General features: G+C 51.1%; 2 protein-coding genes and 1 long non-coding RNA gene across 8 annotated transcripts in view; 2 read left to right on the top strand and 1 right to left on the bottom strand.

The window, feature by feature from the left end:
* Positions 1-23,855, top strand: part of cadm4 (cell adhesion molecule 4) — a 47,658-nt gene extending 23,803 nt beyond the window's left edge. Inside the window, exons 1-11 of one of the 6 annotated variants that reach the window (XM_088621284.1) lie at positions 11,053-11,171; positions 13,751-13,897; positions 14,882-15,034; positions 15,287-15,421; positions 15,513-15,536; positions 16,019-16,180; positions 17,064-17,154; positions 18,660-18,832; positions 20,005-20,046; positions 20,721-20,849; positions 21,779-23,855. In XM_088621284.1, the coding sequence (XP_088477410.1) occupies positions 11,108-11,171; positions 13,751-13,897; positions 14,882-15,034; positions 15,287-15,421; positions 15,513-15,536; positions 16,019-16,180; positions 17,064-17,154; positions 18,660-18,832; positions 20,005-20,046; positions 20,721-20,849; positions 21,779-21,891 (1,233 nt within the window). In that variant the 5' untranslated portion in view covers positions 11,053-11,107 and the 3' untranslated portion in view covers positions 21,892-23,855. Of the gene's footprint in view, positions 1-11,052; positions 11,172-13,750; positions 13,898-14,881; positions 15,035-15,286; positions 15,422-15,512; positions 15,537-16,018; positions 16,181-17,063; positions 17,155-18,659; positions 18,833-20,004; positions 20,144-20,720; positions 20,850-21,778 lie in introns of those variants that run through there. The other 5 variants (XM_088621280.1, XM_088621281.1, XM_088621282.1 and 2 more) reach the window with 5 other exon arrangements.
* Positions 11,011-27,502, bottom strand: part of LOC148640328 (uncharacterized) — a 56,543-nt gene continuing 40,051 nt past the window's right edge. The window contains exon 2 of the long non-coding RNA XR_015930670.1: positions 11,011-18,642. This is a non-coding gene — a long non-coding RNA (uncharacterized LOC148640328). The remainder of the gene's footprint in view (positions 18,643-27,502) is intronic.
* On the top strand, positions 23,990-26,740 carry LOC148640330 (adenosine receptor A1). Its single transcript, XM_088621294.1, has 2 exons — positions 23,990-25,648; positions 25,742-26,740. The coding sequence occupies exons 1-2, from the start codon at positions 25,239-25,241 to the stop codon at positions 26,538-26,540; spliced, it is 1,209 nt and encodes a 402-aa protein (XP_088477420.1). The 5' UTR covers positions 23,990-25,238; the 3' UTR covers positions 26,541-26,740.

The raw sequence follows: 27,502 nt of genomic DNA, 5'->3' as shown, positions 1-27,502 counted from the left end.
GTAAGAGCACAGAAGATTGTGTACAGGTTTTCTCAGAAGAGAAAAACACCCAGAGGCATTCATGGGTTTGAATATCTCTCATCATCATCATCACCATCATCAGAGCTGTAGAGTCACTGTAGAGATACTCAGTCCAGCTCATCTGTATCTTCACACTAACACTCCTTCATCATCATCACAGCTGTAGAGTAACTGTAGAGACACTCAGTCCAGCTCATCTGTATCGTCACACTAACACTCCTTCATCTTCATCAGAGCTGTAGAGTAACTGTAGAGACACTCAGTCCAGCTCATCTGTATCTTCACACTAACACTCCTTCATCATCATCAGAGCTGTAGAGTCACTGTAGAGACACTCAGTCCAGCTCCTCTGTATCTTCACACTAACACTCCTTCATCATCATCAGAGCTGTAGAGTAACTGTAAAGACACTCAGTCCAGCTCCTCTGTATCTTCACACTAACACTCCTTCATCATCATCAGAGCTGTAGAGTAACTGTAAAGACACTCAGTCCAGCTCCTCTGTATCTTCACACTAACACTCCTTCATCATCATCAGAGCTGTAGAGTAACTGTAAAGACACTCAGTCCAGCTCCTCTGTATCCTCACATTTACACTCCTTCATCATCATCAGAGCTGTAGAGTCACTGTAGAGACACTCAGTCCAGCTCCTCTGTATCCTCACATTTACACTCCTGTCAGGAATGTGTCTAAATGAAGGATGAGTTCTTGTACAGCTGTGCAGGTGTCATGGTTACGGAATGCAGATGTGTTTTCAGGGGTGGTAGGTCACTTGTCCTGTAACAGCTGCTGGTGTTGACACAGAGGAGACAGCTGTGGAGGGGAGTGGGGGGTGTGTGTGACTGCTCGTGTATATAGTGTTTATGTACTGTATATGAGCAGGTATTTCTGTAGCTCTTCGAAAACAGACCTGACACACGCTGTGTCCCCACACTGGACAGGACCAGTCTCTAGAGCCAGTGTGAAAACAGGAGAGAGAAATCTGAAATCTGTGTGTCTGGGGTCTGGCCTCACCCTGTGGGGTAGAGAAGAGTCAATGACAAGGCCCTGAGTCTCACAGAGACGCTACTACATCTGTGTGTGTTTGTGTGTGTGTCACAGGAGGACAACTGTGTGCGTCAGTGTCGGTGTGTGTCAGTGTCAGTGTGTCGGGTGTGTGTGCTAGTGTCAGTATGTGTGCCAGTGTGTGTGTGTGTCAGGCACTCTTGCACAATGTCTTCAGCAGTAGTTTACCCCGTTATGCAAGGAGCAGGCTCTCAGCCAACCAGAGCCTGCGTCTGTGTGACATCAGCGGTCACCGGGCGGACTGGCAGAACTGGAGTGTGTGCCTCTGGCCGCGCCCTGAGAGAGGCAGGAGCCGAGGCAGGGAGGGCGTCTCTACAGGCTGGGGGGAGGGTCAAAGGTCGCATTACAGGGGCTCCCGTCCCACAGCAGGTTCCTTTCGGGGAAGGAGGTGGGTGTCCCCCTGTCCAGCCTCTTTTTCGGGGTGTCCTCTACCTGTACATGATCCCAGAGGGGGTGGGGTCCCAGTCACTTGATTCGCTGTGCTTTGAGTGTGACTCTGTGTGTGTGTGTCAGGTGTGACAGTGTGTTTGTCTCTGTGTGTGAGTGTTTATGTGTCGTATGTGTGTGAGTCTGTGTTGTGAGTGTGTACAGTATGTGTCATTGTGTGTGTGAGTGTGAGGGAAACTGTGTGTCAGTGTGTGAGACTGTGTGTTAGTGTGTCTCCATCTCTCCTCTCCCAGACCGACAAGCCTGTCTCTCTGCCTCCTACCCACTGTCTCCTCCTCTTTCCCAGGGGCTGTCCCCCTCTCTGGCTCTCCCAGGAACACCAGTGTGCCTGGGGACAGTTCCCAGGGAAAGAGCCTCCAATCCTGGAACACGTATTGGCTCTGTATGCAGGCGAGTCCTGTCCTGTCTGAGTACAAACCTGCCTCTAACACCAACTCAACAACTCGTTCGTGTCAACCTGAGACAGTGTAAATACACAGAGAGACAGGGATATGGGTTACCAGTACATTAACACTGCTCTGAGAGAGAGAGGGGTTCATACAGACACACTGACTGGACACTCCAGTACATTAACACTGCACTGAAAGAGAGAGGGGTTAATACAGACACACTGACTGGACACTCCAGTACATTAACACTGCACTGAGAGAGAGAGGGGTTAATACAGACACACTGACTGGACACTCCAGTACATGAACACTGCACTGAGAGAGAGGGGTTAATACAGACACACTGACTGGACACTCCAGTACATTAACACTGCACTGAGAGAGAGAGGGGTTAATACAGACACACTGACTGGACACTCCAGTACATTAACACTGCACTGAGAGAGAGAGGGGTTAATACAGACACACTGACTGGACACTCCAGTACATTAACACTGCACTGAGAGAGAGAGGGGTTAATACAGACACACTGACTGGACACTCCAGTACATTAACACTGCACTGAGAGAGGCGGGGGGGGGGGGGGGTTTGTTGATGTAATGGCCTCATTAGTCCAAACGGGTGTTAGAACATAACAAGCGTGTTTCTTCGTTGAAGGTCGTGGGTGTCAGCAGCACTTAGCCCTGACGAACATGGTCGGTTTCTGAGGAGACAGCTGTCAGACCGGGGGAGGGCATCAGTAACGAAGACCCTAATGATGAGAGAGACTGTGGGCCTGGTTGTAATACAGATGTCAAATACAGGCGGCCTAGAGAGACAGGCTGACAGGGAGGGAGTGAGACAGGCTGACAGACTCGAGAGAGAGAGATGAAGTACAGGCTCAGTGACCACAGCCTGGCCATAGACACTGGACACAGGAAGACCTGGCTGTCCAGAGAGGACAGGCTCGGTGACCACAGCCTGGCCATAGACACTGGACACAGGCAGACCTGGCTGTCCAGAGAGGACAGGGTCAGTGACCACAGCCTGGCCATAGACACTGGACACAGGCAGACCTGGCTGCCCAGAGAGGACAGGCTGTGCTCCCACTGCCAGCGGGGAGAATCAGAGACAGAGGTGCACTTCCTACTGCACTGTGACAGATTCTCTGGGATTAGAGAAACATTCTTCCCTAAATTTAATCTAATCCCAGAATTCCCACATGTTTTATGTTAATTGTATTTGTTTTGCTCTGGCAACACTGATTGTACTCACTGGTCATGCCAATAAAGCACCTTGAATGGAGCTGAATTGAGACAGGCTGATAGGGAGAGACAGGGAGAAGAGAGAAGAGTAGATGAGGGTTTGCAGTCAAGAGACAGACAGGTGAACAGCAGGCCACACAGAGAGGGACAATGGGACCCCACAGTCCCAGCTGAAAGGGTTAAAAAGACTTGTTACAAGACTGTAAACCTTGCTGGATTTCTGAGAGTACTGACCCCTCCACCTCTCCCACCCCTGTTTGGACATAATGGAATAGTCCACCTATCAGTGCAGTCTTGGACGGGGCTGGACTATCTCAGGAGCTAGGGTGGAGGGCAGTTGTTCTCCTGGGTGTATCAATTGGCCTTTGGTGTCACCTCTAGAACTGCAGACACAGGAGGCAATAAATTAAGTTTTGTAGCTCCCGGTAGAAATAAAGGTAATTCCATTAGGGCCTGCTGAGGAGAACGAGAGAGATGGAGAAAGTGTGTGAGAGAGAGCTGGCGTGTCTGTGTCTCAATGTGAGTGAGTGTGAGAGAGCTGGCGTGTCTGTGTCTCAGTGTGAGTGAGTGTGAGAGCGCTGGCGTGTCTGTGTCTCAGTGTGAGTGAGTGTGAGAGAGCTGGCGTGTCTGTGTCTCAGTGTGAGTGAGTGTGAGAGAGCTGGCGTGTCTGTGTCTCAGTGTGAGTGAGTGTGAGAGAGCTGGCGTGTCTGTGTCTCAGTGTGAGTGAGTGTGAGAGAGCTGGCGTGTCTGTGTCTCAGTGTGAGTGAGTGTGAGAGAGAGCTGGCGTGTCTGTGTCTCAGTGTGAGTGAGTGTGAGAGAGAGCTGGCGTGTCTGTGTCTCAGTGTGAGTGAGTGTGAGAGAGAGCTGGCGTGTCTGTGTCTCAGTGTGAGTGAGTGTGAGAGACCTGGCGTGTCTGTGTCTCAGTGTGAGTGAGTGAGAGTAAGGCACTGAGGGAGAAGGCACTCAGGGCTTTCTACGCAATAAGAAGGAGGCTCTTCAACATCAACCCACCAACAAGAATCTGGCTCCAAATATTTGAAAGTGTAATCCAACCCATTGCCCTATACGGCAGTGAAGTTTGGGGTCCCCTCACAGACCAGGATTACACCCAATGGGACAAACACCCCACAGAAACTCTGCACATGGAGATCTGTAGAATCATCCTCCGTGTGCAGAGAAAAACTCCTAACAACGGGTGCAGGGCCGAATTAGGCCAGTACCCACTATTGATAAACATACAGAAAAGAATATTAAAGTATTGGCTACACCTAAAAAACAGCGACCAAAATTCCTACCACCACAAAGCCCTGCTGAGCCAAGAGCTGAGCCCAAAACAGAGCCCCCTGAGCCAGCTGGTCCTGAGGCTCACCGACCTGAGCCACACCAACACTAACCAGCCTCAGGACAGCACTGCTAGAGCACCACAACCCAGACTCAACCACATCACAGCACAGATCAAACAGCAATATCTCACACACTGGGACACACACACACAAACACAACATAAACTGGAATGCTACAGAACCTTAAACAGACAATACACACTAGCTGAATATTTGACCAAAATAAAAAATAACAAACAGAAACAGACCCTGACGAAGTACAGGCTCAGTGACCACAACCTGGCCATAGAAACTGGGCGACACAGGCAGACCTGGCTGCCCAGAGAGGACAGGCTGTGCTCCCACTGCCAGCAGGGAGAAATAGAGACAGAGGTGCACTTCCTACTGCACTGTGACAGATACTCTGGGATTAGAGAAACATTCTTCCCGAAATTCAGAAATCTAATCCCAGATTTCCCACACCTGCCAAAACCACAACAGGTCCCAATCCTACTGGGAGAGGGAGGAGGGAACTCAGTTGATCTGGCAGCCCAGTATGTGATCTCCTGTCACAGCCTGAGGAACAGTGAGTCCGTCTCCCAATAATGCTCCAGCTGCCTACAGTATGTCAATATTATATAATATGTCTTTGTTGTAAATGTCTGTAACATGTCTGTAGATTTTATTTTACTTCTATTTTTTTGTTTTGTTCTATGTTAATTTTATTATTTTTATTTGCTTTGGCAACACTGATTGTACCCATCGGTCATGCTAATAAAGCACCTTGAATTGAATTGAATTGAATTGAGTGTGAGAGAGAGCTGGCGTGTCTGTGTCTCAGTGTGAGTGAGTGTGAGAGAGAGCTGGCGTGTCTGTGTCTCAGTGTGAGTGAGTGTGAGAGAGAGCTGGCGTGTCTGTGTCTCAGTGTGAGTGAGTGTGAGAGAGAGCTGGCGTGTCTGTGTCTCAGTGTGAGTGAGTGTGAGAGACCTGGCGTGTCTGTGTCTCAGTGTGAGTGAGTGTGAGAGACCTGGCGTGTCTGTGTCTCAGTGTGAGTGAGTGTGAGAGAGAGCTGGCGTGTCTGTGTCTCAGTGTGAGTGAGTGTGAGAGAGCTGGCGTGTCTGTGTCTCAGTGTGAGTGAGTGTGAGAGACCTGGCGTGTTTGTGTCTCAGTGTGAACCCTGTGTTCCTCAGAGAAGAGAGGACAGTTCTTGCTGAGAGCAATCTGTAAACACCGCAGTCCCTCCCCTCCCTCCTTCCCTCTATCCCTCCCTCTCTCTTGCCCTTTTTTCATACAACAATTTGTAAAGCACAAAACAACAGTCTCACTCACTTGGTTGCTATCGCTTGCGATTTGTAAAACATCAGAACATCAGAGAAGCCCTCTATCTCTTTGCCTCCTTCAGAACAATTTAAAAAGGACACTGCAAAATCACTCTCTCCAGCTCTTTCATTCGTTCCCTTAATTGTTCCTCCTCTGTCTATTCCTCCCTCCCTCCCGTTGATTTTCTCTCTCATTCATTCACTGCCGTGCATCACTGCAGGTCGCCATGGTAACGTCACCTTGACAACCTCCCCCCTCCTCCTCTGATGGTGCTTTGAGTGTTCTGCCCATTTACATCTCATTTGCATGTTGTCACGGAGACCCTGAGGATTTGACTTTGACAATGAGGGACCAGGAACAGGCCAGGGGAATCACTGCATGACTTTTTCAGCCAACCTCAATATCTCTCATCCTCACACATTCCCTCTTACCGTGCGCAGTGTTAATGTACCGTAGAATCCACTGAGGCTGTCTGCAGTCCTCTCTCACTCTGCATCGTTATTGTACCGTAGTGTCCAGTCAGTGTGTCTGTATTAACCCCTCTCTCTCTCAGTGCAGTGTTAATGTACTGGAGTGTCCAGTCAGTGTGTCTGTATGAACCCCTCTCTCTCTCAGTGCAGTGTTAATGTACTGGAGTGTCCAGTCAGTGTGTCTGTATTAACCCCTCTCTCTCTCAGTGCAGTGTTAATGTACTGGAGTGTCCAGTCAGTGTGTCTGTATTAACTCCTCTCTCTCTCAGTGCAGTGTTCATGTACTGGAGTGTCCAGTCAGTGTGTCTGTATTAACCCCTCTCTCTCTCAGTGCAGTGTTAATGTACTGGAGTGTCCAGTCAGTGTGTCTGTATTAACCCCTCTCTCTCTCAGTGCAGTGTTAATGTACTGGAGTGTCCAGTCAGTGTGTCTGTATGAACCCCTCTCTCTCTCAGTGCAGTGTTCATGTACTGGAGTGTCCAGTCAGTGTGTCTGTATTAACCCCTCTCTCTCTCAGTGCAGTGTTAATGGACAGTGGAGTGTGGGTGAGGGACAGTGCCCTGTGTGCCCGGGGGCAGAGTGAGAACGTGTCACACAGGACACTCTGTGTCTTGCTGCACGCGGAGTCTCGCCTTCCAATGAGAAACATGAAAGGCATTTTTGTTATTATTCATGAGTTCTTTCCTAACGAGGAGGGGTGTTAACAATCGGGGTTCAGTTCCTGCAGTCCTGCCCTGAGCAAAGAGAATTCTTGACATTCTTCTCATTCTGCAGTATTCTGTTTCTCTCCATCTCTTTCCTCTCTCTCTGCCTCTCTGTCTCCTCTCTCTACTCTTGTCTCTGTCACCCAAATTCTATGATACTCATTGGCCTGACCGAAGAATTATAATGTTGCCAAAGCAATAATAATTAGCTAAAACATTTCCAGACATTTCCAGTGAAAACAGCTTGTTCTGAGCCCGTCTCTCTGCCTCGAGGTGGTGAATTAATGACAGCTCCTTCCCTCTTCCATCACCTGTGGCCGGCCTCAGAGCTGGGCGGTGTTTCGGCTCTCTGTCTCTCTTACTTTATTTTGTTTCCTTCAATTAATTGAAAAGAAGGTGTGATTACAAGTCAGTCTCCCTCTGACAACAGCTCCGCGTGTGTGTCACTCTCCTGAGTCGGCTGGTGTTGGCAGCTCAGAAGAAAGACACTGTGTCAGACTGTGTGTGTGAGACTATGTGACTGTGTGTGACTGTGACTGTGCAGGTGGATGTTTGTACGATGTATGTATGTGTGTGATTGTGTGACTGTGTGTGACCATGTGTTTGTACGTCGTACGTGTTGGTTCGTGAGATTGTGTGTGTGTGTGTGTGTGTGTGTGTGTGAGTGTATGTCTGTGATTGTTCGTGTGAGTGTGTGTGTTGAGAATTTGTTTTTGCAGAAACTGGTTCTTGCTGCACATGATAAAATTGACAGGGTGAATCCCAGCACCTGTTCCTGAAATACAGAGAGAAATCTCAGGCCTCGGTCCTCCTGGCCACTCTCGCCAGAGCCCTGTGGTGCAGGAATGCAGAACTCTGACTGGACATCTGCTCCGAAGGACAGAGCATGGCGGTGGTCACTACCCCACTTAAGGGGACACAAGGTGGCTGTGGGCAGAGAACACAGGCTCGAGCTCACAACCTCCTGGTAAAAAAAATCTTGTACCTTAATCACTGCTCTAACAGGACTGGATCCTTATATAGGCTCAGTTGGCCTATATTAAGTGCCACCTGGTGGCCAGGTTTGCTGATGTGAGACAGGCTGCAGAAATTAAAAATGCACAGGGCAGCAGAGATTTCGTAGGCTGATCTGCTTAAATTAGAGATGCATGCATGATTTTATTAGGAAGGAGAGTTTAGTAAGATCTTTACTGCAGTGTCCATTAAATCAGTGTGTCTGTATTAACCCCTCTCTCTCTCAGTGCAGTGTTAATGTACTGGAGTGTCCAGTCAGTGTGTCTGTATTAACCCCTCTCTCTCAGTGCAGTGTTCATGTACTGGAGTGTCCAGTCAGTGTGTCTGTATTAACCCCTCTCTCTCTCAGTGCAGTGTTAATGTACTGGAGTGTCCAGTCAGTGTGTCTGTATTAACCCCTCTCTCTCAGTGCAGTGTTCATGTACTGGAGTGTCCAGTCAGTGTGTCTGTATTAACCCCTCTCTCTCAGTGCAGTGTTAATGTACTGGAGTGTCCAGCCAGTGTGTCTGTATTAACCCCTCTCTCTCAGTGCAGTGTTAATGTACTGGAGTGTCCAGCCAGTGTGTCTGTATTAACCCCTCTCTCTCAGTGCAGTGTTAATGTACTGGAGTGTCCAGTCAGTGTGTCTGTATTAACCCCTCTCTCTCAGTGCAGTGTTAATGTACTGGAGTGTCCAGTCAGTGTGTCTGTATTAACCCCTCTCTCTCAGTGCAGTGTTAATGTACTGGAGTGTCCAGCCAGTGTGTCTGTATTAACCCCTCTCTCTCTCAGTGCAGTGTTAATGTACTGGAGTGTCCAGTCAGTGTGTCTGTATTAACCCCTCTCTCTCAGTGCAGTGTTAATGTACTGGAGTGTCCAGTCAGTGTGTCTCCTCGTCTCTTTATGCCTTTTGTCTCTTTCTTTCTTCTGCACATCTGCACTAGTATGATGGTGTTATGGTGATCTTTATCGATTGTTCTGAGAAGCGAAGAGAGATCTTTCTGTTCTGGGCGCGTGTTTTAAGAGAGGTGTCTGCGAGGGGGAGTCTGGGACCCCTTACTTTTGACCTCCCCTCTTCCCAGTCTCCCCCCACATCCTAAGGTCATGGTCATAATGGTATCTCCCAGGAGGGCCGGCTCTTCCCTGATTGGATGAGAGGAGAGTTGAGAGCAGTGTGGGGAAGGCAGCTGTTGTTGATTGGCCGTTGCTAGGAGTCAGCAGTGCGGGGGGCTTGAAGTTTGAGTTTGCTCTTGTGCACAGGATTCCTGCCTCAGGAGTGACAGAAGGAAGAAAATAAAGTGATAGAGAGTCATTAGAGGGGTATTGTCAGAATAAGAGGAGTGTGGCAGAGGAAGAGGGGAGAGAGAGAGTATTCTCTTTCTCTTCTCTCCTCTGTGGGGATCCTGGGCTCTGATGTTCTCACAGTGCCACAGTGAGGTCGTTAGCGAGGTGTTAATTGCCTGGGGAGCTCGTTAGTATTCTGTTACCGACTCATTCATCAGCACAGTGCGCCCTGAGAGGAAGTGATGACTCTGTGCTTTTGGAGAAGTATGAGGGGTGAGAGAGGGGAGTGAGGGGGGGGAGAGGAGTGAGAGAGGAGTTAAAGGGGTGATGAGAGAGTGAGGGAGGGGGAAGAGAAAGAGGAGAAAATTATTATACTGGGGTAGAGGATCTGAGTCTCTTCAGTCCTGTACAGAGGATTATACTGGAGGTAGAGCAGAGGAGCTGAGTCTCTTCAGTCTTGTACAGAGAAATATACTGGAGGTAGAGCAGAGGAGCTGAGTCTCTTCAGTCCTGTACAGAGGATTATACTGGAGGTAGAGCAGAGGAGCTGAGTCTCTTCAGTCCTGTACAGAGGATTATACTGGGGGCAGTCTGAGGGCTAAGATCCAGACAGGTTATTGACAGAACCCACCCAACGCTGAGGGCACAGCTGGATATGAGGGAGTGTGCTTGGGTCTTTACATACAGGGTGGCGGGTGTCTGGAACAAGCTACCTAGCTGTGCTGCTGAATGAGAGATTCCTGGGGGTCCCTAGAGATCAGGACAGGATCATCAGATCCATGAGGTACCAGGCCTGCTGGTGTGCTTCCACTGGGCTGCATTGTCTGGGGCCTTAATAGAAGCTATTGTTCGCTGGTCAGCCAACACAATGAGACACGAGGGTCACACACACCCAGAGAGAGAGGAGTCCGATATTAAAGCGCTGTGGCCTTGCCCTGCTCACTGAGGGAGAGAGGGGAGAGCAGAGAACATCTCAGCTCTGTCAGTATAGTATAGGTCAGTATAGTACAGGGCAGTACAGTATACCTCAGTGCAGTTCAGTACAGTATAGCTTGGTGCAGTACAGTATAGCTCAGTATAGTATAACCCAGTACAGTGCAGTATAGCTCAGCATAGTATAGTTCAGAACAGTATAGTTAAGTACAGTTCAATACAGTATAGCTCAGTATAGTGTAGTATAGCTCAGTACAGTAGAGCATAGCTCAGTACAGTGTAGTATAGCTCAATACAGTAGAGTATAGCTCAGTACAGTAGAGTATAGCTCAGCTCTTCTCCCCAGGAGAGCTGGGACAGAGAAAGAGGCTCCGAAGGGAAGAGAGGCAGGTGGGAAGAGCGATCCGAGACGGAATGCGGGCCAGGAATGTCAGTGGGCTGGGATTGCGCTGAGGAATTCCACCTAGACAGTGGGACCGGGAGAGAGGGACAGGAGTGGACACGGATCTCCGGGAAGAGCGGATCGGACGCAGACTGTGGGAGAGGGAAGCCAGCGCAGCCAGGACCTGATTGATCCGCTTAGAACAGCCAGAGCAGCACTGATTATTGATTAACTGAAACAACAGCTAGAACACTATTCATTAACTTAACACCACCAGAAACTGTATTGATGAATTTAAACAGTGCCAAGAACAGTATTGATTATTGATGAACTTAGACATCATCTAGAACGGTATTGATTTACCTAAACAGCACCGAGAACAGTATTGACTAACGTAAACAGCAGTAAAGAACAGAAATTATTGATCAACCAGAATTACAGCTAGAACAGTCTTTGCTTTATTAAGTCATTTTCAAGCCGTCTTCCTGGAGAAACGCCTCAGTCCTCCACACAGCCGTGCCAGTGAGGTCCGATGGAGCCGGCGGCACAGACTCGCGCCCTCGCTCGCCTGGTGCTGCTCTGCGCGGCTCTGGCCTGTAAGTCCAGTCTTCGTCGTCTGCAGCCCAGAGAGAGAGACAGGCAGGGGCAGGCTGGCGTGTTACTTCTGTAGCTTTGGCAACACGGGCATTGATCAGTCAGGACAGGAACGCTTCTTGAATTGAAATTGAGTCGAGAGACAGGTGGAAGAGAGAGAGAGACAAGAGGAGAGATGGAGGCTGGGGTTGAGGTGTAAGGGATAAATATAGGCAGCAGAGAGAGACGCTGTGCTGGAAGGGGAGAGAAGTGAAGGCGAGAAGGTGTTAATTAACAGAGAGTGCTTGTTAATCCTCGTTAGTGTTAATTAGCTGGGTTCGAGGTTTGGTATTGTTCCTTGTTTTCTGGGATGGAGAAGGGCAGATTTCTTCTGTGCATGCGTATGTGGGCACTGTCTGTCTCTCTCCCCCCTCCCTCTCTCCTTCCCTCTCTCTTCTCTTCTCTGTTTCTCTCCTCTCCTTCTCTCTCTCCCTCTCTCGCTTCAGTCACAGTGCTCAGATCAAGCAGTGGGTAATGGCACAGGACACTGGAGGTCTGATCCGCAGAACAAATCTGAAACAGGGAGAGGAGGGGGAGCAGGGAGAGCAAGGGGTGGTGTGATGGAGAAAACATTTGGAGAGAAATAGGGAGAGTTGAGTGTTAGTGTGAAGATACAGATGAGCTGGACTGAGTGTCTCTACAGTGACTCTACAGCTCTGATGATGATGAAGGAGTGTTAGTGTGAAGATACAGATGAGCTGGACTGAGTGTCTCTACAGTGACTCTACAGCTCTGATGATGATGAAGAAGTGTTAGTGTGAAGATACAGAGGAGCTGGACTGAGTGTCTCTACAGTTACTCTACAGCTCTGATGATGATGAAGGAGTGTCAGTGTGAAGATACAGATGAGCTGGACTGAGTGTCTCTACAGTGACTCTACAGCTCTGATGATGATGAAGGAGTGTTAGTGTGAAGATACAGAGGAGCTGGACTGAGTGTCTCTACAGTGACTCTACAGCTCTGAGGATGATGAAGGAGTGTTAGTGTGAAGATACAGATGAGCTGGACTGAGTGTCTCTACAGTGACTCTACAGCTCTGATGATGATGAAGGAGTGTTAGTGTGAAGATACAGATGAGCTGGACTGACTGTCTCTACAGTGACTCTACAGCTCTGATGATGATGAAGGAGTGTTAGTGTGAAGATACAGATGAGCTGGACTGAGTGTCTTTACAGTTACTTTACAGCTCTGATGAGGAGGAGGAAGACAAGTGTGTGGTGTACTGTATAGATTAAGTGTATGTGAGCAGTGCTGAGTGTGAGTGTGTGTTTGAAGGGAAGAGCAGACCTGTGTTTGTCCCTGTTTTCTACAGACCTGTGTGTCTTAAAGAGACCAGAACAAGGGCAGGACAGGTCACAGCCTGGACAGTTAGTGCCTGCTCAACACTTCTTCAGTTCAATATCTTCAGCTGGGAGTTTAATTAACTCTTATTTCTGCGGTCTTTCAGCACATTATCCTGATTTATACTAAATGCATCTCAGATCTCTAATTCTCTGATGTGTCTATCTGTCTGTTTGTCTTGCGTGTCTGTCTCTCTTGACTGACTGGGTAGAGAATGATAGGGAGGACAGAGAGAGACAATAGAGACAGGGAGAAGAGATGGAGACAGAACGAGAGGACAGATAGAAAGAGGGAGAGGACAGAGAGAGAATCGAGAGAGAGGACAGAGGAGATCCAGAACAGAGAACAGAGAAGCACAGGACTGAAAGAGGCAGAGGGAACAGACAAGCTCACATTATACAGATAATCATCCTGCCTCTAACTCACACACTGTAACTCACTGCAGCAGCTCCAAGGCCGTGACACCTCCAACACATTATAGTGTTTATTTTCCTCCTCTTAATGGTCCTGCCCGAGTCAAGTCTTTTAGTAGTTTGTAGCCAAAACAACTCTGCACTGCCACCTTGTGGTCAGAAACTGAACTGTAACCAGCCATCGACACATCAAATACCGAAACTGTTCATGCTACTAGTGCAGTGGCTGAAAATGTTATTAATATTCAGTGTACTGGAGTGTCCAGTCAGTGTGTCTGTATTAACCCCTCTCTCTCTCAGTGCAGTGTTAATGTACTGGAGTGTCCAGTCAGTGTGTCTGTATTAACCCCTCTCTCTCAGTGCAGTGTTCATGTACTGGAGTGTCCAGTCAGTGTGTCTGTATTAACCCCTCTCTCTCAGTGCAGTGTTAATGTACTGGAGTGTCCAGTCAGTGTGTCTGTATTAACCCCTCTCTCTCTCAGTGCAGTGTTCATGTACTGGAGTGTCCAGTCAGTGTGTCTGTATGAACCCCCCTCTCTCTCAGTGCAGTGTTAATGTACTGGAGTGTCCAGTCAGTGTGTCTGTATGAACCCCCCTCTCTCTCAGTGCAGTGTTAATGTACTGGAGTGTCCAGTCAGTGTGTCTGTATGAACCCCCCTCTCTCTCAGTGCAGTGTTAATGTACTGGAGTGTCCAGTCAGTGTGTCTGTATTAACCCCTCTCTCTCTCAGTGCAGTGTTAATGGACTGGAGTGTCTGGTCTATACTGACCCCTCTCTGTCTCTCTCAGTGGTCAGCCAGGCTGTCCAGGCAGAGAATGTCACAGTGGTGGAAGGAGGTACAGCCCAGATCAACTGTAAGCTACAGAACTACGACGGGTCCATTGTGGTCATTCAGAACCCACGCAGACAGACACTGTTCTTCAATGGCACCAGAGGTAAGAGGAGGAGGAATGGAGAAGACGAGAGATGGAGAGAGGGAGGGAGATGAGGAGAGGAGAGAAAGGGATTTGAGGGGGTTCAGTACCTCCTCTCACACACACAGAGCCCACCAGTGTGTGTCTTGACGAGCCAGAGAACACAGGCTTGTGAATTCTGAATAGGAGACAGATATCTGACTCCTCAGACAGAGAGAGGAAACAGACCCTTTGTCCTCAGCCTGTCAATACAGAATAGGGCTGCAGCATTCCCAGAGAAAGGCTTGGTGAATTCCTGCATTTAGGTTATTATTGAGTTATTATCATAATGACAGCATTCACGATAATGACAGCAATTATATTCATTATGACTATCACAACTGTTCTGTATTGATATTCCCCTGCTTTCTGGAGTCCTAGATAAGTAAAGTTAAGATTTTAAAGAGATAAAGAGCGATACAGGAAGAGCTACTGTATAACTGTGGCATTCATTGCGTTTTACTGCACTGTACTGTGCTTTTACCCTGATCTACTGTGATTTACTGCACTGTACTGTCCTTTTACCCTGATCTCACTGGGCTCTACTGCACTGTACTGTGCTTTTACCCTGATCTCACAGTGATTTACTGCACTGTACTGTGCTTTTACCCTGATCTCTTTGGGCTTTACTGTAGTTTTACCCTCCTTTTACTGTGTTGTGCTGCACTTTTCAGGCTGAGCCCTGGTTTGGACGTGCCTGGGGTCTGTCCCATCAGTCTTTCTGCTTCCTCCTGGGCACAGCTGTTGTAACGACAGGTCTCTATCTGTCCTACACACCTGTCCTGTCTCCTGCTCCCACTGTGTCTGTCTCTGCGCAGTGATGTGCAGGAGTGACCAGTCCCACTAAACCCCTTTCTCCTCCTGTCTCCCTCTTCTGCTCCTATCTCCCTCTCTCCTCTCTGATTCTTTCTTACTCTCCACAATCTCCTCTCTCCTCTCTCCTCTCTCCTCTCTCCTCTCTGTCAGCCCTGAAGGATGAGAGGTTTCAGATGACTCTCTTCTCCCCGAAACTGGTCCGGATCTCGGTCTTCAACGTCAGTGTGATGGACGAGGGCGGATACTTCTGTCAGCTCTACACTGACGACACACACCACCAGGTCGCCACACTGACTGTGCAGGGTAAGGGCTCAGTACCACTGAGTACTCTGGACCAGCTGGCACAATACACCTCACCTCTGCCTGTCAGTGTTAATGTGCTGGAGTGTCCAGTCAGTGTGTCTGTATTCACCCCTCTCTCTCTCAGTGCAGTGTTAATGTACTGGAGTGTCCAGTCAGTGTGTCTGTATTAACCCCTCTCTCTCTCAGTGCAGTGTTAATGTACTGGAGTGTCCAGTCAGTGTCTGTATTAACCCCTCTCTCTCTGTCTCTCAGTGCCCCCAGCAGTGCCTACAGTGAAGGTGAAGTCCCAGGCTGTAGAAGGGGGGGAGGTGGAGCTGACCTGTCTCTCTCCACGCAGCAAGCCACCTGCCACACTGCACTGGTACCGTGATGGCAAGGAGATACCAGGTACCCTGTCTGTCTGCCTCCAGGATTGTCTGTCTGCGCGTTTACCTGCCAGTCCATTCCATTTCACTCTGCTTCCCTCTCTCTCTGTCAGGGGTATCCATTCAGCAGGACAGCGGTAAGACAGGCTGTCGGTCAGCTTCTCTCTCTGTCCCCCTCTCTCTGTGTCCCCTTCCTCCTTCCTGAGTATGAAAACTACCTTTCTCCCTCTCCATGACTTACACATGTACTGCACTGTAACTGTACTGGAGTGTCCAGTCAGTGTGTCTGTATTAACCCCTCTCTCTCTCAGTGCAGTGTTAATGTACTGGAGTGTCCAGTCAGTGTGTCTGTATTAACCCCTCTCTCTCAGTGCAGTGTTAATGTACTGGAGTGTCCAGTCAGTGTGTCTGTATTAACCCATCTCTCTCTCAGTGCAGTGTTCATGTACTGGAGTGTCCAGTCAGTGTGTCTGTATTAACCCGTCTCTCTCTCAGTGCAGTGTTCATGTACTGGAGTGTCCAGTCAGTGTGTCTGTATGAACCCCTCTCTCTCTCAGTGCAGTGTTAATGTACTGGAGTGTCCAGTCAGTGTGTCTGTATTAACCCCTCTCTCTCTCAGGGGTGTCCTCTCAGCAGGACAATGGGAAGACGGTCAGTGTGTCGAACACGATTCGGCTGCCCGTCGAGCGGCGGGACAATGAGGCCGAGCTGACCTGTGAGGCCTCCCACGCCTCCCTGGGCCGGCAGCGCCGGGTGGCCAGCTACAAGCTGGACGTGCACTGTGAGTAGCCGCCGCGGGGCTGGTCACTGTGGCCCTGGCACTGCTGTACTGCTGGCTGTGGGCCCAGGGAACTGTGCTCCAGTGTTACTGCAGCAGCAGACAGGCCCTGTGCTGGTGCTCCCAGCTACTGCCTGCTGCTGCTGGACAATACTGCCTAATACTGCCTGCTGCTGGCCAATACTGCCAGCTACTGCCCAATACTGCCCAGTACTTGCTAATACTGCCTGCTGCAGGCCAATACTGCCCAATACTGCCCAATACTGCCCAATACTGCGTAATACTGCCTAATACTGCCTGCTGCAGGCCAATACTGCCTGCTGCTGGCCAATACTGCCAGCTACTGCCCAATACTGCGTAATACTGCCTAATACTGCCTGCTGCAGGCCAATACTGCCCAATACTGCCAGCTACTGCCCAATACTGCCTAATACTGCCTGCTGCAGGCCAATACTGCCTAATACTGCCTGCTACCAGCAAATACTGCCCAATACTGCCTGTTACTGTCCAATTCTGCCTAATACTGCCTGCTGCTGGCCAATACTGCCTAATACTGCCTGCTGCAGGCCAATACTGCTTAATACTACCAGCAGCTGCCTGGTACTGCCCAGTTCTGCCAGCCACTCCCCAATACTGCCTGGTACTGGCTGGCACTGCCCAATACTGCCTGGTACTGCCCAAATCTGCCTGGTACTAGCTGGTACTGGCTGGCACTGCCTCGTAGTGCCCTCCTGCTGCTCAGGAATTAATGGTGCTGCACTGTGGCGCAGCTGCAGGTACACTGTCACCATGTTACTGGCTAGTGATCACACTACACTGCACACCAGAGAGAGTTGTGTCCAGTGAGTGATGATTGTGGGGCCTCTCTCTTTTCCCCTCACTCCAGTCGCCCCCACAGTGCAGATCCAGCCCCCCCCAGGAGTGATGAGAGAAGGGGATCCTCTGAGCCTGTCCTGTATCATCTCGGCCAACCCCCCGTGAGTACACCAGTCTGCGTCCCCTCTATCTCTCTCAGATTCTCTAACCCTAACCCAGCCCCCTGCAAGTACACCTGTCTGCGTCCCCTCTATCTCTCTCAGATTCTCTAACCCTAACCCAGCCCCCTGCGAGTACACCTGTCTGCGTCCCCTCTCTCTCTCTCAGATTCTCTAACCCTAACCCAGCCCCCTGCGAGTACACCTGTCTGCGTCCCCTCTATCTCTCTCAGATTCTCTAACCCTAACCCAGCCCCCTGCGAGTACACCTGTCTGTGTCCCCTCTATCTCTCCCTCATCATCTCCGTCTGTCCCCCTCTCTCTCTCTGCCACCCTCTGTGTCTCTCAGATTCTCCCTGTCCCTCTCTCTCCCCCTCTCTCTTTCTGTCTCTCCCTCTCTCTGTCTTTCTCCCTGTCTCTCTGTCTCTTACTGGAAAGTGGAAAATGGAGAGAGGATTGTAGAGGATAAAGGAGAGGGAGAGAGGAAGAGAACTAGAGAGGAAGGGAGAGAGGGAGAGAGAGGGATCGGGAGATGAGGAAAAGAAGGAGAGATTGATGGGAGATTCACTTCACAGACATTGCTCCTTCACCAACGATTCCGGAGTGGTAATTATCTTTCCCCCGTTTCCAGGCTGTAATTTATGTCTGTATTTATTTATTAATTTATTTCTCTTGTTGCTTTGTTTAGGTAGTTCTGCCTCGTTGGGATTTAATTAAAAAAACCTATCGGAGATTTAACAGGCTCTCTGGCCCAGCGATCTCGAAACACCATCGTTAACTCCAAGCGATAAAAATTAATCTCCTCCTCTTCAGGGTTCTGAGCTGAAGACAAAAACTATTTCACGGAGAATTCTACTTTTTAAAAGCTTAACTATTTATTAACCCCTCTCTCTCAGTGCAGTGTTAATGTACTGGAGTGTCCAGTCAGTGTGTCTGTATGAACCCCTCTCTCTCAGTGCAGTGTTAATGTACTGGAGTGTCCAGTGTGTCTGTATTAACCCCTCTCTCTCTCAGTGCAGTGTTCATGTACTGGAGTGTCCAGTCAGTGTGTCTGTATGAACCCCTCTCTCTCTCAGTGCAGTGTTAATGTACTGGAGTGTCCAGTGTGTCTGTATTAACCCCTCTCTCTCTCAGTGCAGTGTTAATGTACTGGAGTGTCCAGTCAGTGTGTCTGTATTAACCCCTCCCTCTCTCAGTGCAGTGTTAATGTACTGGAGTGTCCAGTCAGTGTGTCTGTATTAACCCCTCTCTCTCAGTGCAGTGTTAATGTACTGGAGTGTCCAGTCAGTGTGTCTGTATTAACCCCTCTCTCTCAGTGCAGTGTTAATGTACTGGAGTGTCCAGTCAGTGTGTCTGTATGAACCCCTCTCTCTCTCAGTGCAGTGTTAATGTACTGGAGTGTCCAGTCAGTGTGTCTGTATGAACCCCTCTCTCTCAGTGCAGTGTTAATGTACTGGAGTGTCCAGTCAGTGTGTCTGTATTAACCCCTCTCTCTCTCTCTCTCTCAGTCCTCGCAGTGTGGAGTGGTTCAGGGTGAACGACTCTCTACCAGAGAGGGCAGAGAAGCAGGGGTCAGTGCTCTGGGTGCCACGGCTCAGCCTGGCCCACAACGGCACCTACCTGTGTCAGGCGCAGAACCAGTATGGTCGTGCCTCTGACCACTACACGCTGGTAGTGTACGGTAAGACTGGAGGGGGGGAGGGGGGCTTGTAGTCGCTCTGTACCGAACGGAATTAACTATGCAACCTTCCCAGCAGCACGTAAACAGAAACGGATTGTATATCTGACAACAGGAGGCACATCCTTACACACAGAGTGGTGGGAGTCTGGAACGAGATGCCCAGATTGCACCAAGAGGCTGAAGGAACTTAATTTCTTTCATCCTTAACAACGAAGACAACAGTGGAGGTTTAGAAACCCAACAGCCGCCTACAGACTCAACAGTGAGACGCCAACCAGGGGGCTCAGGAGGAAACTACAGGGAAGTGCGTTTAAAAAGGGAGAACAGCAGGCGCTTCTTTACACAAAGGGAAGTGGGGGTGTGGAACGAGCTGCTCTGTCTTCTGTGAGGAAACAGCGCAATCAGACCCTGGGATCATTCATCTGTCAATTCCAATCAATGCGATTGACTCCTGCCCCCACCCTCAGGTCTTGAAGGCCCGTCCACTTGCCCCCGCTCAGGACCAGAGGGATCGGGACAGCGCTGGGAGCGCCCCACAGACGGCCTAGAGGGAATATTCCCGGAGCTGCTCGGATCAGAACAGCAGTAGACAGGAGCTTGAGGAGGATTTCTGCCGAGTCCTCCGTCTGCGATGCTGAAGACGACGATGACGATGAGTTAAACATGCACAGCAGTTCACCAGACCCCACTTACTGCTTTCACCATACGGGCAGCTCTGTGAAATGATTATTTTGATCATCATCAGCCGCGAAGCCAGGTAATGTCGTGCGCCCCGCTGCTCCCCTGCGGCCCCGAGGCGGAGGAAGGGGTGAGAAAATGGATGGATGGAGGTCAGGTGACGCACGCCAGGCTGCTCTGGGTGGAGTTCTGCTGCCACCCTGTGGCGACTGTGTGGCACTGCAGGCGGCCGCAGGACAGTAAATGCTACTGCGCAAGAGTGCTGGTGCTGGAACTAATACCTGGAGTGGACCAGGCCGCTGTGCAACAGGACTGGGGTATAAAACCTGGAGTGGACCAGGCCGCTGTGCAAAACCATCTTTAAAGCGCAGAGCAGGAACCCGTTAGTGTGTGTGTTTGCGCTGCAGCTCCATTGTGTGTTTGCTGTCTGTGTCTCCCAGTAACCCCTGCTCTACTCTCTCTGTGTGCCTCTCGCTGTGTCTCACATTTCACAGATCCCTCACCAGTCACATCGCAGCGCGGGGCAGACCCCAGAGGTACAGAGCGATGCCCCCGAGTCCTGCGGCTTCACCCCCTAACCCTCATGTGACCCCTTGCACAGCACTCATATGTGTCTGTCTCACTCTCTCTCTGGTAGCAGTCTGTCTGGGGAACTGTATCTCACATTCTCTCCCTGTCTGTCTCTGGGGAACTGTCTGTCTCACTCTCTCTCTGTCCATCTCTCTAGGGAGCTGTCTATCTAACTCTCTCTCTGGAGAGCTGTCTGTCACTCACTGACTGTCTCTCTCTCTCTCTCTCCATTTCACTGTCTCTCTGGAGAGCTCTCTGTCACTCACTGACTGTCTCACTCTCTCTCCCCATCTCACTGTCTCTCTGGAGGGCTGTCTGTCACTCACTGACTGTCTCACTCTCTCTCCCCATCTCACTGTCTCTCTGGAGGGCCGTCTGTCACTCACTGACTGTCTCACTCTCTCTCCCCATCTCACTGTCTCTCTGTCTCTCTGGAGGGCTGTCTGTCACTCACTGTCTGCTTTGCTCTCTCCCCTTCCTGCTCAGTCAGGTGTGTTGGGATTCCTGCTGTGTGGAATAAGTGTGTGTGTGAGCGAGTGGGTGTGTGTGTGTGCGTGTGAGTGAGTGGGTGTGTGTGCGAGTGTGCGTGAGTGTGAGTGAGCGTGAGCTGTATTAACCCCTCTCCCGGTCTCTCTCTCAGACCCGGGGGCTGTGGTGGAGGCTCACAGCTCGGTGCCCTACGCTGTCATCGGAGGAATCCTGGCTCTGCTGGTCTTTGCCATCATCTGTGTTCTCATCATCATCATCTGGTGCTCAGTGAGGCAGAAAGGTGAGAGGAGAAGGGAGAGAGAGAAGAGGGGAGAGAGAAGAGGGGAGAGAGAGAGGGAGGAGAGAGGGAGGAGAGAGAGAGGGGAGAGAAGAGGGAGGAGAGAGAGGGAGGAGAGAGAGGGGGGAGAGAGAGAGGGGAGAAATAGGAGAGGGGAGAGAGAGAGGGGGGAGAGAGAGAGGGAGCAGAGGAGAGGGGAGAGGGAGGAGAAAGAGAGGGGAGAGAGAGAGGGGAGAGGAGAGGGGAGAAAGAGAAGAGAGAGGAGAGGGAGGAGAGAGAGAAGAGAGAGGAGAGGGAGGAGAGAGAGAAGAGAGAGGAGAGGGAGGAGAGAGAGAGAGGCAACATTGATTGTACTCGTCGGTCATGCCAATAAAGCATCTTGAATTGAATTGAAATTGAGAGGAGAGAGGAGGAGTGAGGGGAGAGAGGAGGAGAAAGGGGAGAGAGAGGAGGGGAGAGGGAGTGAGGGGAGAGGGAGTGAGGGGAGAGGGAGTGAGGGGAGAGAGAGGAGGGGAGAGGGAGTGAGGGGAGAGAGGAGGAGAAAGGGGAGAGGGAGTGAGGGGAGAGAGAGGAGGGGAGAGGGAGAGAAAGGAGTGAGGAGAGAGAGGAGGAGAGAGGGAGGGAAAGGAGAGAGGGGAGAGGGAGTGAGAGAAGAGAGCGGCAGAGAGAGGGAGGGAAAGGAGAAAGAGAGGAGGAGAAAGAGGACAGGAGAGAGGGAGAGGGATGGGGAGGGAGGAAAAGGGGGAGGGGGAGGTGAAGAGGGGAAGGGAGAGACAGGAAGAGCCTTGGACGGACGGCCAGTGTCCAGACCTGGAGCTCAGGGTCACCGCCTGGCTGGGGCTGTTTCAGGGTCATTTATACACGCGTGTGCGTGCGTGCGTGCGTGCGTGCGTGTGTCCGCGCTGACGCCTGTCTCCTCCACCCCTGTGCAGGATCCTACCTGACCCACGAGGCCAGCGGGCTGGACGAGCACGGCGAGGTGCAGGAGGCCTTCCTGAACGGGGGCGAGGGGCGGGAGTGCGGGAAGAAGGAATACCTGCTGTAGCGCCCCACCGTCACATCCCCCCTCCCCCCTCAGCACGAACACACTGCGCCCCCTGGTGACAGCCTCCGGAACTGCAACGGTGGACCGACACCGCCAAACACACCGGCACCGAGCCACCACACTGATGTCATGGAGAGAGAGGGAGAGGAGGAGGGATGAGTCAATACCCTGTACACTGCACTGACCCTCAGAGAGAGAGATCACAGTCCTTCATCTTCATCACAGAGAGGGAGATGACACGGTCCTTCATCATCATCACACAGAGGGAGATGACACGGTCCTTCATCATCACAGAGAGAGAGATCACAGTCCTTCATCATCATCACAGAGAGAGAGATCACACAGTCCTTCATCATCATCACAGAGAGGGAGATGACAGTCTATCATCACAGAGAGGGAGATCACACAGTCCTTCATCATCATCACAGAAAGGGAGATCACACAGTCCTTCATCATCACAGAGAGAGAGATCACAGTCCTTCATCATCATCACAGAGAGAGAGATCACACAGTCCTTCATCATCATCACAGAGAGGGAGATGACAGTCCATCATCACAGAGAGGGAGATCACACAGTCCTTCATCATCATCACAGAGAGGGAGGTCACACAGTCCTTCATCTTCATCACAGAGGGAGATGACACAGTCCGTCATCTTCATCACAGAGAGAGATGACACAGTCCTTCATCATCATCATCACAGAGAGGGAGATCACACAGTCCTTCATCATCATCACAGAGTGGGAGATCACACAGTCCATCATCATCAGCACAGAGAGGGAGATCACACAGTCCTTCATCATCAGCACAGGGAGGGAGATGACACAGTCCTTCATCTTCATCACAGAGAGAGATCATACAGTCCATCATCATCATCACGATCACAGAGAGAGAGACACAACAGCATCATTCTTTCCTAAATGGAGGATTCATACTTGAAGACTAAACAGAGACCCCTGCATGTCCCAGGTACGGTTCTCTGTACCCCTCTCCCTCTCAGTGCTCCGTTTAATCAGGCAGAGCCATACTGTGCTTTTCAGGCATTGTAAAACGGCGCCATCTGTAGTTGGTTAGCGGTACTATGGCCGGATGTGAATGTACTCTGTGCCATATAACAAAATTAATAAACAGCCTGTTTACAATTTTGTAAAGTGTGCTGTACACTGGGTTACCTTACATAATAGCTGTTTATTACTGAGGGATTCTCTCTGATCTCCTCTCTCTCACTGTGTCTCCCGTCCTACTGTGTGTTTATTACTGAGGGATACTCTGTGATCTCCTCTCTCTCACTGTGTCTCCTGTCCTACTGTGTGTTTATTACTGAGGGTTTCTCTGTGATCTCCTCTCTCTCACTGTGTCTCCTGTCCTACTGTGTTTCTTTATTACTGAGGGATTCTCTGTGATCTCCTCTCTCTCACTGTGCCCAGGAAAGAAAGTGAAAGATGTTTTGTATAAAAACACCAGGCTGGGCTATCAGTGCTTATGCTAAGGACAAACACAATGTTCACTCCTCTACATATCTACTCCTGTCTCACTGTCTGTATTTGAGACAGGATATTTCTGTACTAACACAGCGGGTGAGCCTTAGTTTAGAGTTACAGGCCATACTGTTATTAAAGAGAAACGTCGAGATCGACATTGTCCAGCGGTCCTGTTAATATTGTTATATTATTATTATTGTTATTATTATTATCGTTGTTGTTATTAATTGTACGATTCTCATGAGGAAACTCCTGCTGCCTGATCCTGTTTCATTTCTCCTGTCTCTTTCCACCCTCTGCTGTCTCTGTCCCCTCCTGTCTTCGTCCCCCTTCCAGCTCTCCCCCTGCCCCGTCTCTGTTCGGGTGTTTTTCCATTTTTGTATTTCTTGTTTCCTGGATGGTTATTAGCTAACTCTACTTTCTTTATAGGAGTTTAAAAATCCAAATTAAAAACAAAACAAATCACAATAAAAAGATAAAGAAATGTGCTCTTGTTGTGTCTTTACCCACTGTCTCCCCCAAACAGTATTTCTGATCGCATTGTTGGGGTTAAAGGTCTCAGGGTCACCCCCAAACACACAGTATCCCTGATCTCTCTGCTGGGGTTAAAGGTCTCAGGGTCCCCCTCTCCCACATGTCCTGTTGCATGTTCCGTGTCCTTCCTCGTCCCTCTGCTCTGCCTGCGCTGCTCCGACCCGAAACCTTCACGCCGTCTGTGACAGCTGGAAGCACATGACCTGCGTCGTCTGCGTCACCCTGAGTGGATTGAGCCTCTGCAGGAGATAACGGACAGGTTGTCCCTGTGGTGCCCTGTCATCGATCTCCGCCCTCAGCACTCACAGTGTTTGTTCAGAGATGGGGGGAGGTGATTAATGAGCAGAGAAATTGCATCTCACCAGCACTGCACCGACTCACAGGCAGACAGTCACACTGACTGACTGACAGTGAGAGACAGACAGACAGAGAGACTGACTGACTGACAGTGAGAGACAGAGAGACAGACTGACAGTGAGAGTCAGAGACAGAGAGACAGACTGACAGTGAGAGACAGAGAGACAGACTGACAGTGAGAGTCAGAGACAGAGAGACAGACTGACAAAGCATCTTGAATTGAATTGCCAGAGACAGAGAGACAGGCAGACAGAAAGAAAACAGACGTGGAACCAGGTACTGTAGGAAACTTTGTCTTTACCTCTTTTCTCTTTCTGTCATTGAATAATATCTGTATTAACCCCTCTCTCTCTCAGTGCAGTGTTAATATACTGGAGTGTCCAGTCAGTGTGTCTGTATTAACCCCTCTCTCTCAGTGCAGTGTTAATGTACTGGAGTGTCCAGTCAGTGTGTCTGTATTAACCCCTCTCTCTCAGTGCAGTGTCAATTTACTGGAGTGTCCAGTCAGTGTGTCTGTATTAACCCCTCTCTCTCTCAGTGCAGTGTTAATGTACTGGAGTGTCCAGTCAGTGTGTCTGTATTAACCCCTCTCTCTCAGTGCAGTGTCAATGTACTGGAGTGTCCAGTCAGTGTGTCTGTATTAACCCCTCTCTCTCTCAGTGCAGTGTCAATGTACTGGAGTGTCCAGTCAGTGTGTCTGTATTAACCCCTCTCTCTCTCAGTGCAGTGTCAATGTACTGGAGTGTCCAGTCAGGGTGTCTGTATTAACCCCTCTCTCTCTCAGTGCAGTGTTAATGTACTGGAGTGTCCAGTCAGTGTGTCTGTATTAACCCCTCTCTCTCTCAGTGCAGTGTTAATGTACTGGGGTGTCCAGTCAGTGTGTCTGTATTAACCCCTCTCTCTCAGTGCAGTGTTAATGTACTGGGGTGTCCAGTCAGTGTGTCTGTATTAACCCCTCTCTCTCAGGGCAGTGTTAATGTACTGGAGTGTCCAGTCAGGTGTGTATTCACATTTCTCTCTCTCAGGGATGCAGTACTCTGTACTGTACATGGTGTCGGAGTGTATCCTGTCAGTGCTGCTGCTGGGGATGTGGATCTCTCTCTGTGCCTGCAGAGTAGGAGGGAGGCTGGGGAGAGGGCGGGCCCAGGGGCGGGACCAGAGGAGGCTGGGCGTGTCCATGTGTCTGTGGGTGTGTATGGGCGGGGCCAGTGTGGGAGTGGCACTGCTGGGCATTCCCCTGTCTGTGGTGCTGAACCTGCAGCGCCCGCTGTGCCTCTACAACTGCCTGCTCATGGCCTGCTGCCCCCTAGTGGCAGGGCAGTTCTCCACTTTCCTGCTGCTGCTGGTGGTCCTGAACCTGCACCTCAAGGTCCGGCTCCCCACGTGGTGAGTAGTCCGGCCCACTTCACGAGCTGCCTGATCCGCGCGTCTCCGACGGCACTCCTGACCCCCCTTCCCTGTGCACCCCCTCTCGCCCAGGTACCCCGCGCTGGTGACCCGCAGACGGGCCCTGTACTTGGTGTTCCTGTGCTGGCTCGGGTCGGTGCTGCTGGGTTTTGCCCCCCTGATGGGCTGGAGCTCGCTGCCCGGGGGCTCCACAGAGGGGGGTCTGGAAGGGGGAGGGGGGGACACCGCGGGGCTGGGGCTGGGGCAGCTGGGCAACTGGACCCCCCCCGCGCCCCCCGCCTTCCTGCCGGCCCCCCAGGACCGCACCATCATCGGGCAGTTCCTGCCGTACGGCGGCTTCCTGTCCAAGGTGTACTTCCAGGACCAGCGGAACCTCAGCTACGAGGAGATCCACGGGCGGCACCTGGGCCTGTGCGAGCCGGAGCCGGCGCTGGGCCTGCGCTACCTGGTCTACGTGCACGCCGTCGCCGCCTTCCTGCTCCCCCTGCTGGCCATGCTGGGCGCCTACGCCGGCGCGCTGCGCCTCGCCCAGCGCCGCCGCGGCAAGGCGGGCCGGCCGGCCCCCGGCGCCAGCCGGGAGGGCCGCGCCGCTCGGACCCTGGGCCTCACGCTGGCGCTGTTCGTGCTGCTGCGCCTGCCCCTGCACCTCTGCCACGCCCTGCGCCTCCTCGCCCCCGCCCTGCGCCAGCCGCCCTGGGCGCCCCTGCTGGCCGCCTTCCTGTCCCACCTGCACTCCCTCGCGCCCCCCCTGCTCCACGCCCCGCCCCGCCGCTCGGTCCCCCCGGGCCCTGGGAAGGGGCTGGCCGCGGCGCTGCGCTGCGCTCTCGCCAGGGCCCGGCGGCGGGGCGCTCAAGTGTACCCCCAGATCTGACCCCCTCTCCAAACCAACTCCCATCCCAGACCCGGACCCACACCCCGATCCGACCTCTGACCCCGCCCTGCGGACATGGTGCTATGAAATTGTCTGTAGTTTGCAGAGTAGCCACATGATGCTTTCCTGTTTGGTGCCAGCAGAACTTTAATCATTTTAAAAACAGAAGTAAAAACATAGTCAAAATGATTAAACTAAAAAAAATAAAAACAGCTTCTTAACAATATTTGTTTGGAGTTTATTTCAGTGTTCGAGCAAATTAAGATACAGCTGACTGCACTGGAGACACTGCTAGAGACACTGCTGTCCCTCTCCTCTCACACTGCCCCTGAATTCACACACTGTGACACTCCTGACTGGACTGGAGACACTGCTGTCCCTCTCCTCTCACACTGTCCCTGAATTCACACACTGAGACACAGCTGACTGGACTGGAGACACTGCTAGAGACACTGCTGTCCCTCTCCTCTCACACAGTCCCTGAATTCACACACTGACACACACCTGACTGGACTGGAGATACTGCTGTCCCTCTCCTCTCACACTGCCCCTGAATTCACACACTGACACACTCCTGACTGGACTGGAGACACTGCTGTCCCTCTCCTCTCACACTGCCCCTGAATTCACACACTGACACTCCTGACTGGACTGGAGACACTGCTGTCCCTCTCCTCTCACACTCCCTCTGAATTCACACACTGACACTCCTGACTGGACTGGAGACACTGCTGTCCCTCTCCTCTCACACTCCCCCTGAATTCACACACTGACACACTCCTGACTGGACTGGAGACACTGCTGTCCCTCTCCTCTCACACTGTCCCTGAATTCACACACTGACACACTCCTGACTGGACTGGAGACACTGCTGTCCCTCTCCTCTCACACTGCCCCTGAATTCACACACTGACACACTCCTGACTGGACTGGAGACACTGCTGTCCCTCTCCTCTCACACT

The sequence above is a fragment of the Lepisosteus platostomus genome, chromosome 26, assembly GCF_059453375.1.
Source record: "Lepisosteus platostomus isolate fLepPlt1 chromosome 26, fLepPlt1.hap1, whole genome shotgun sequence".
NCBI lineage: Eukaryota > Metazoa > Chordata > Actinopteri > Semionotiformes > Lepisosteidae > Lepisosteus > Lepisosteus platostomus.
The sequence above is the reverse complement of the archived record's forward strand: the minus strand, read 5'-3'. Positions and strand labels throughout refer to the sequence as shown.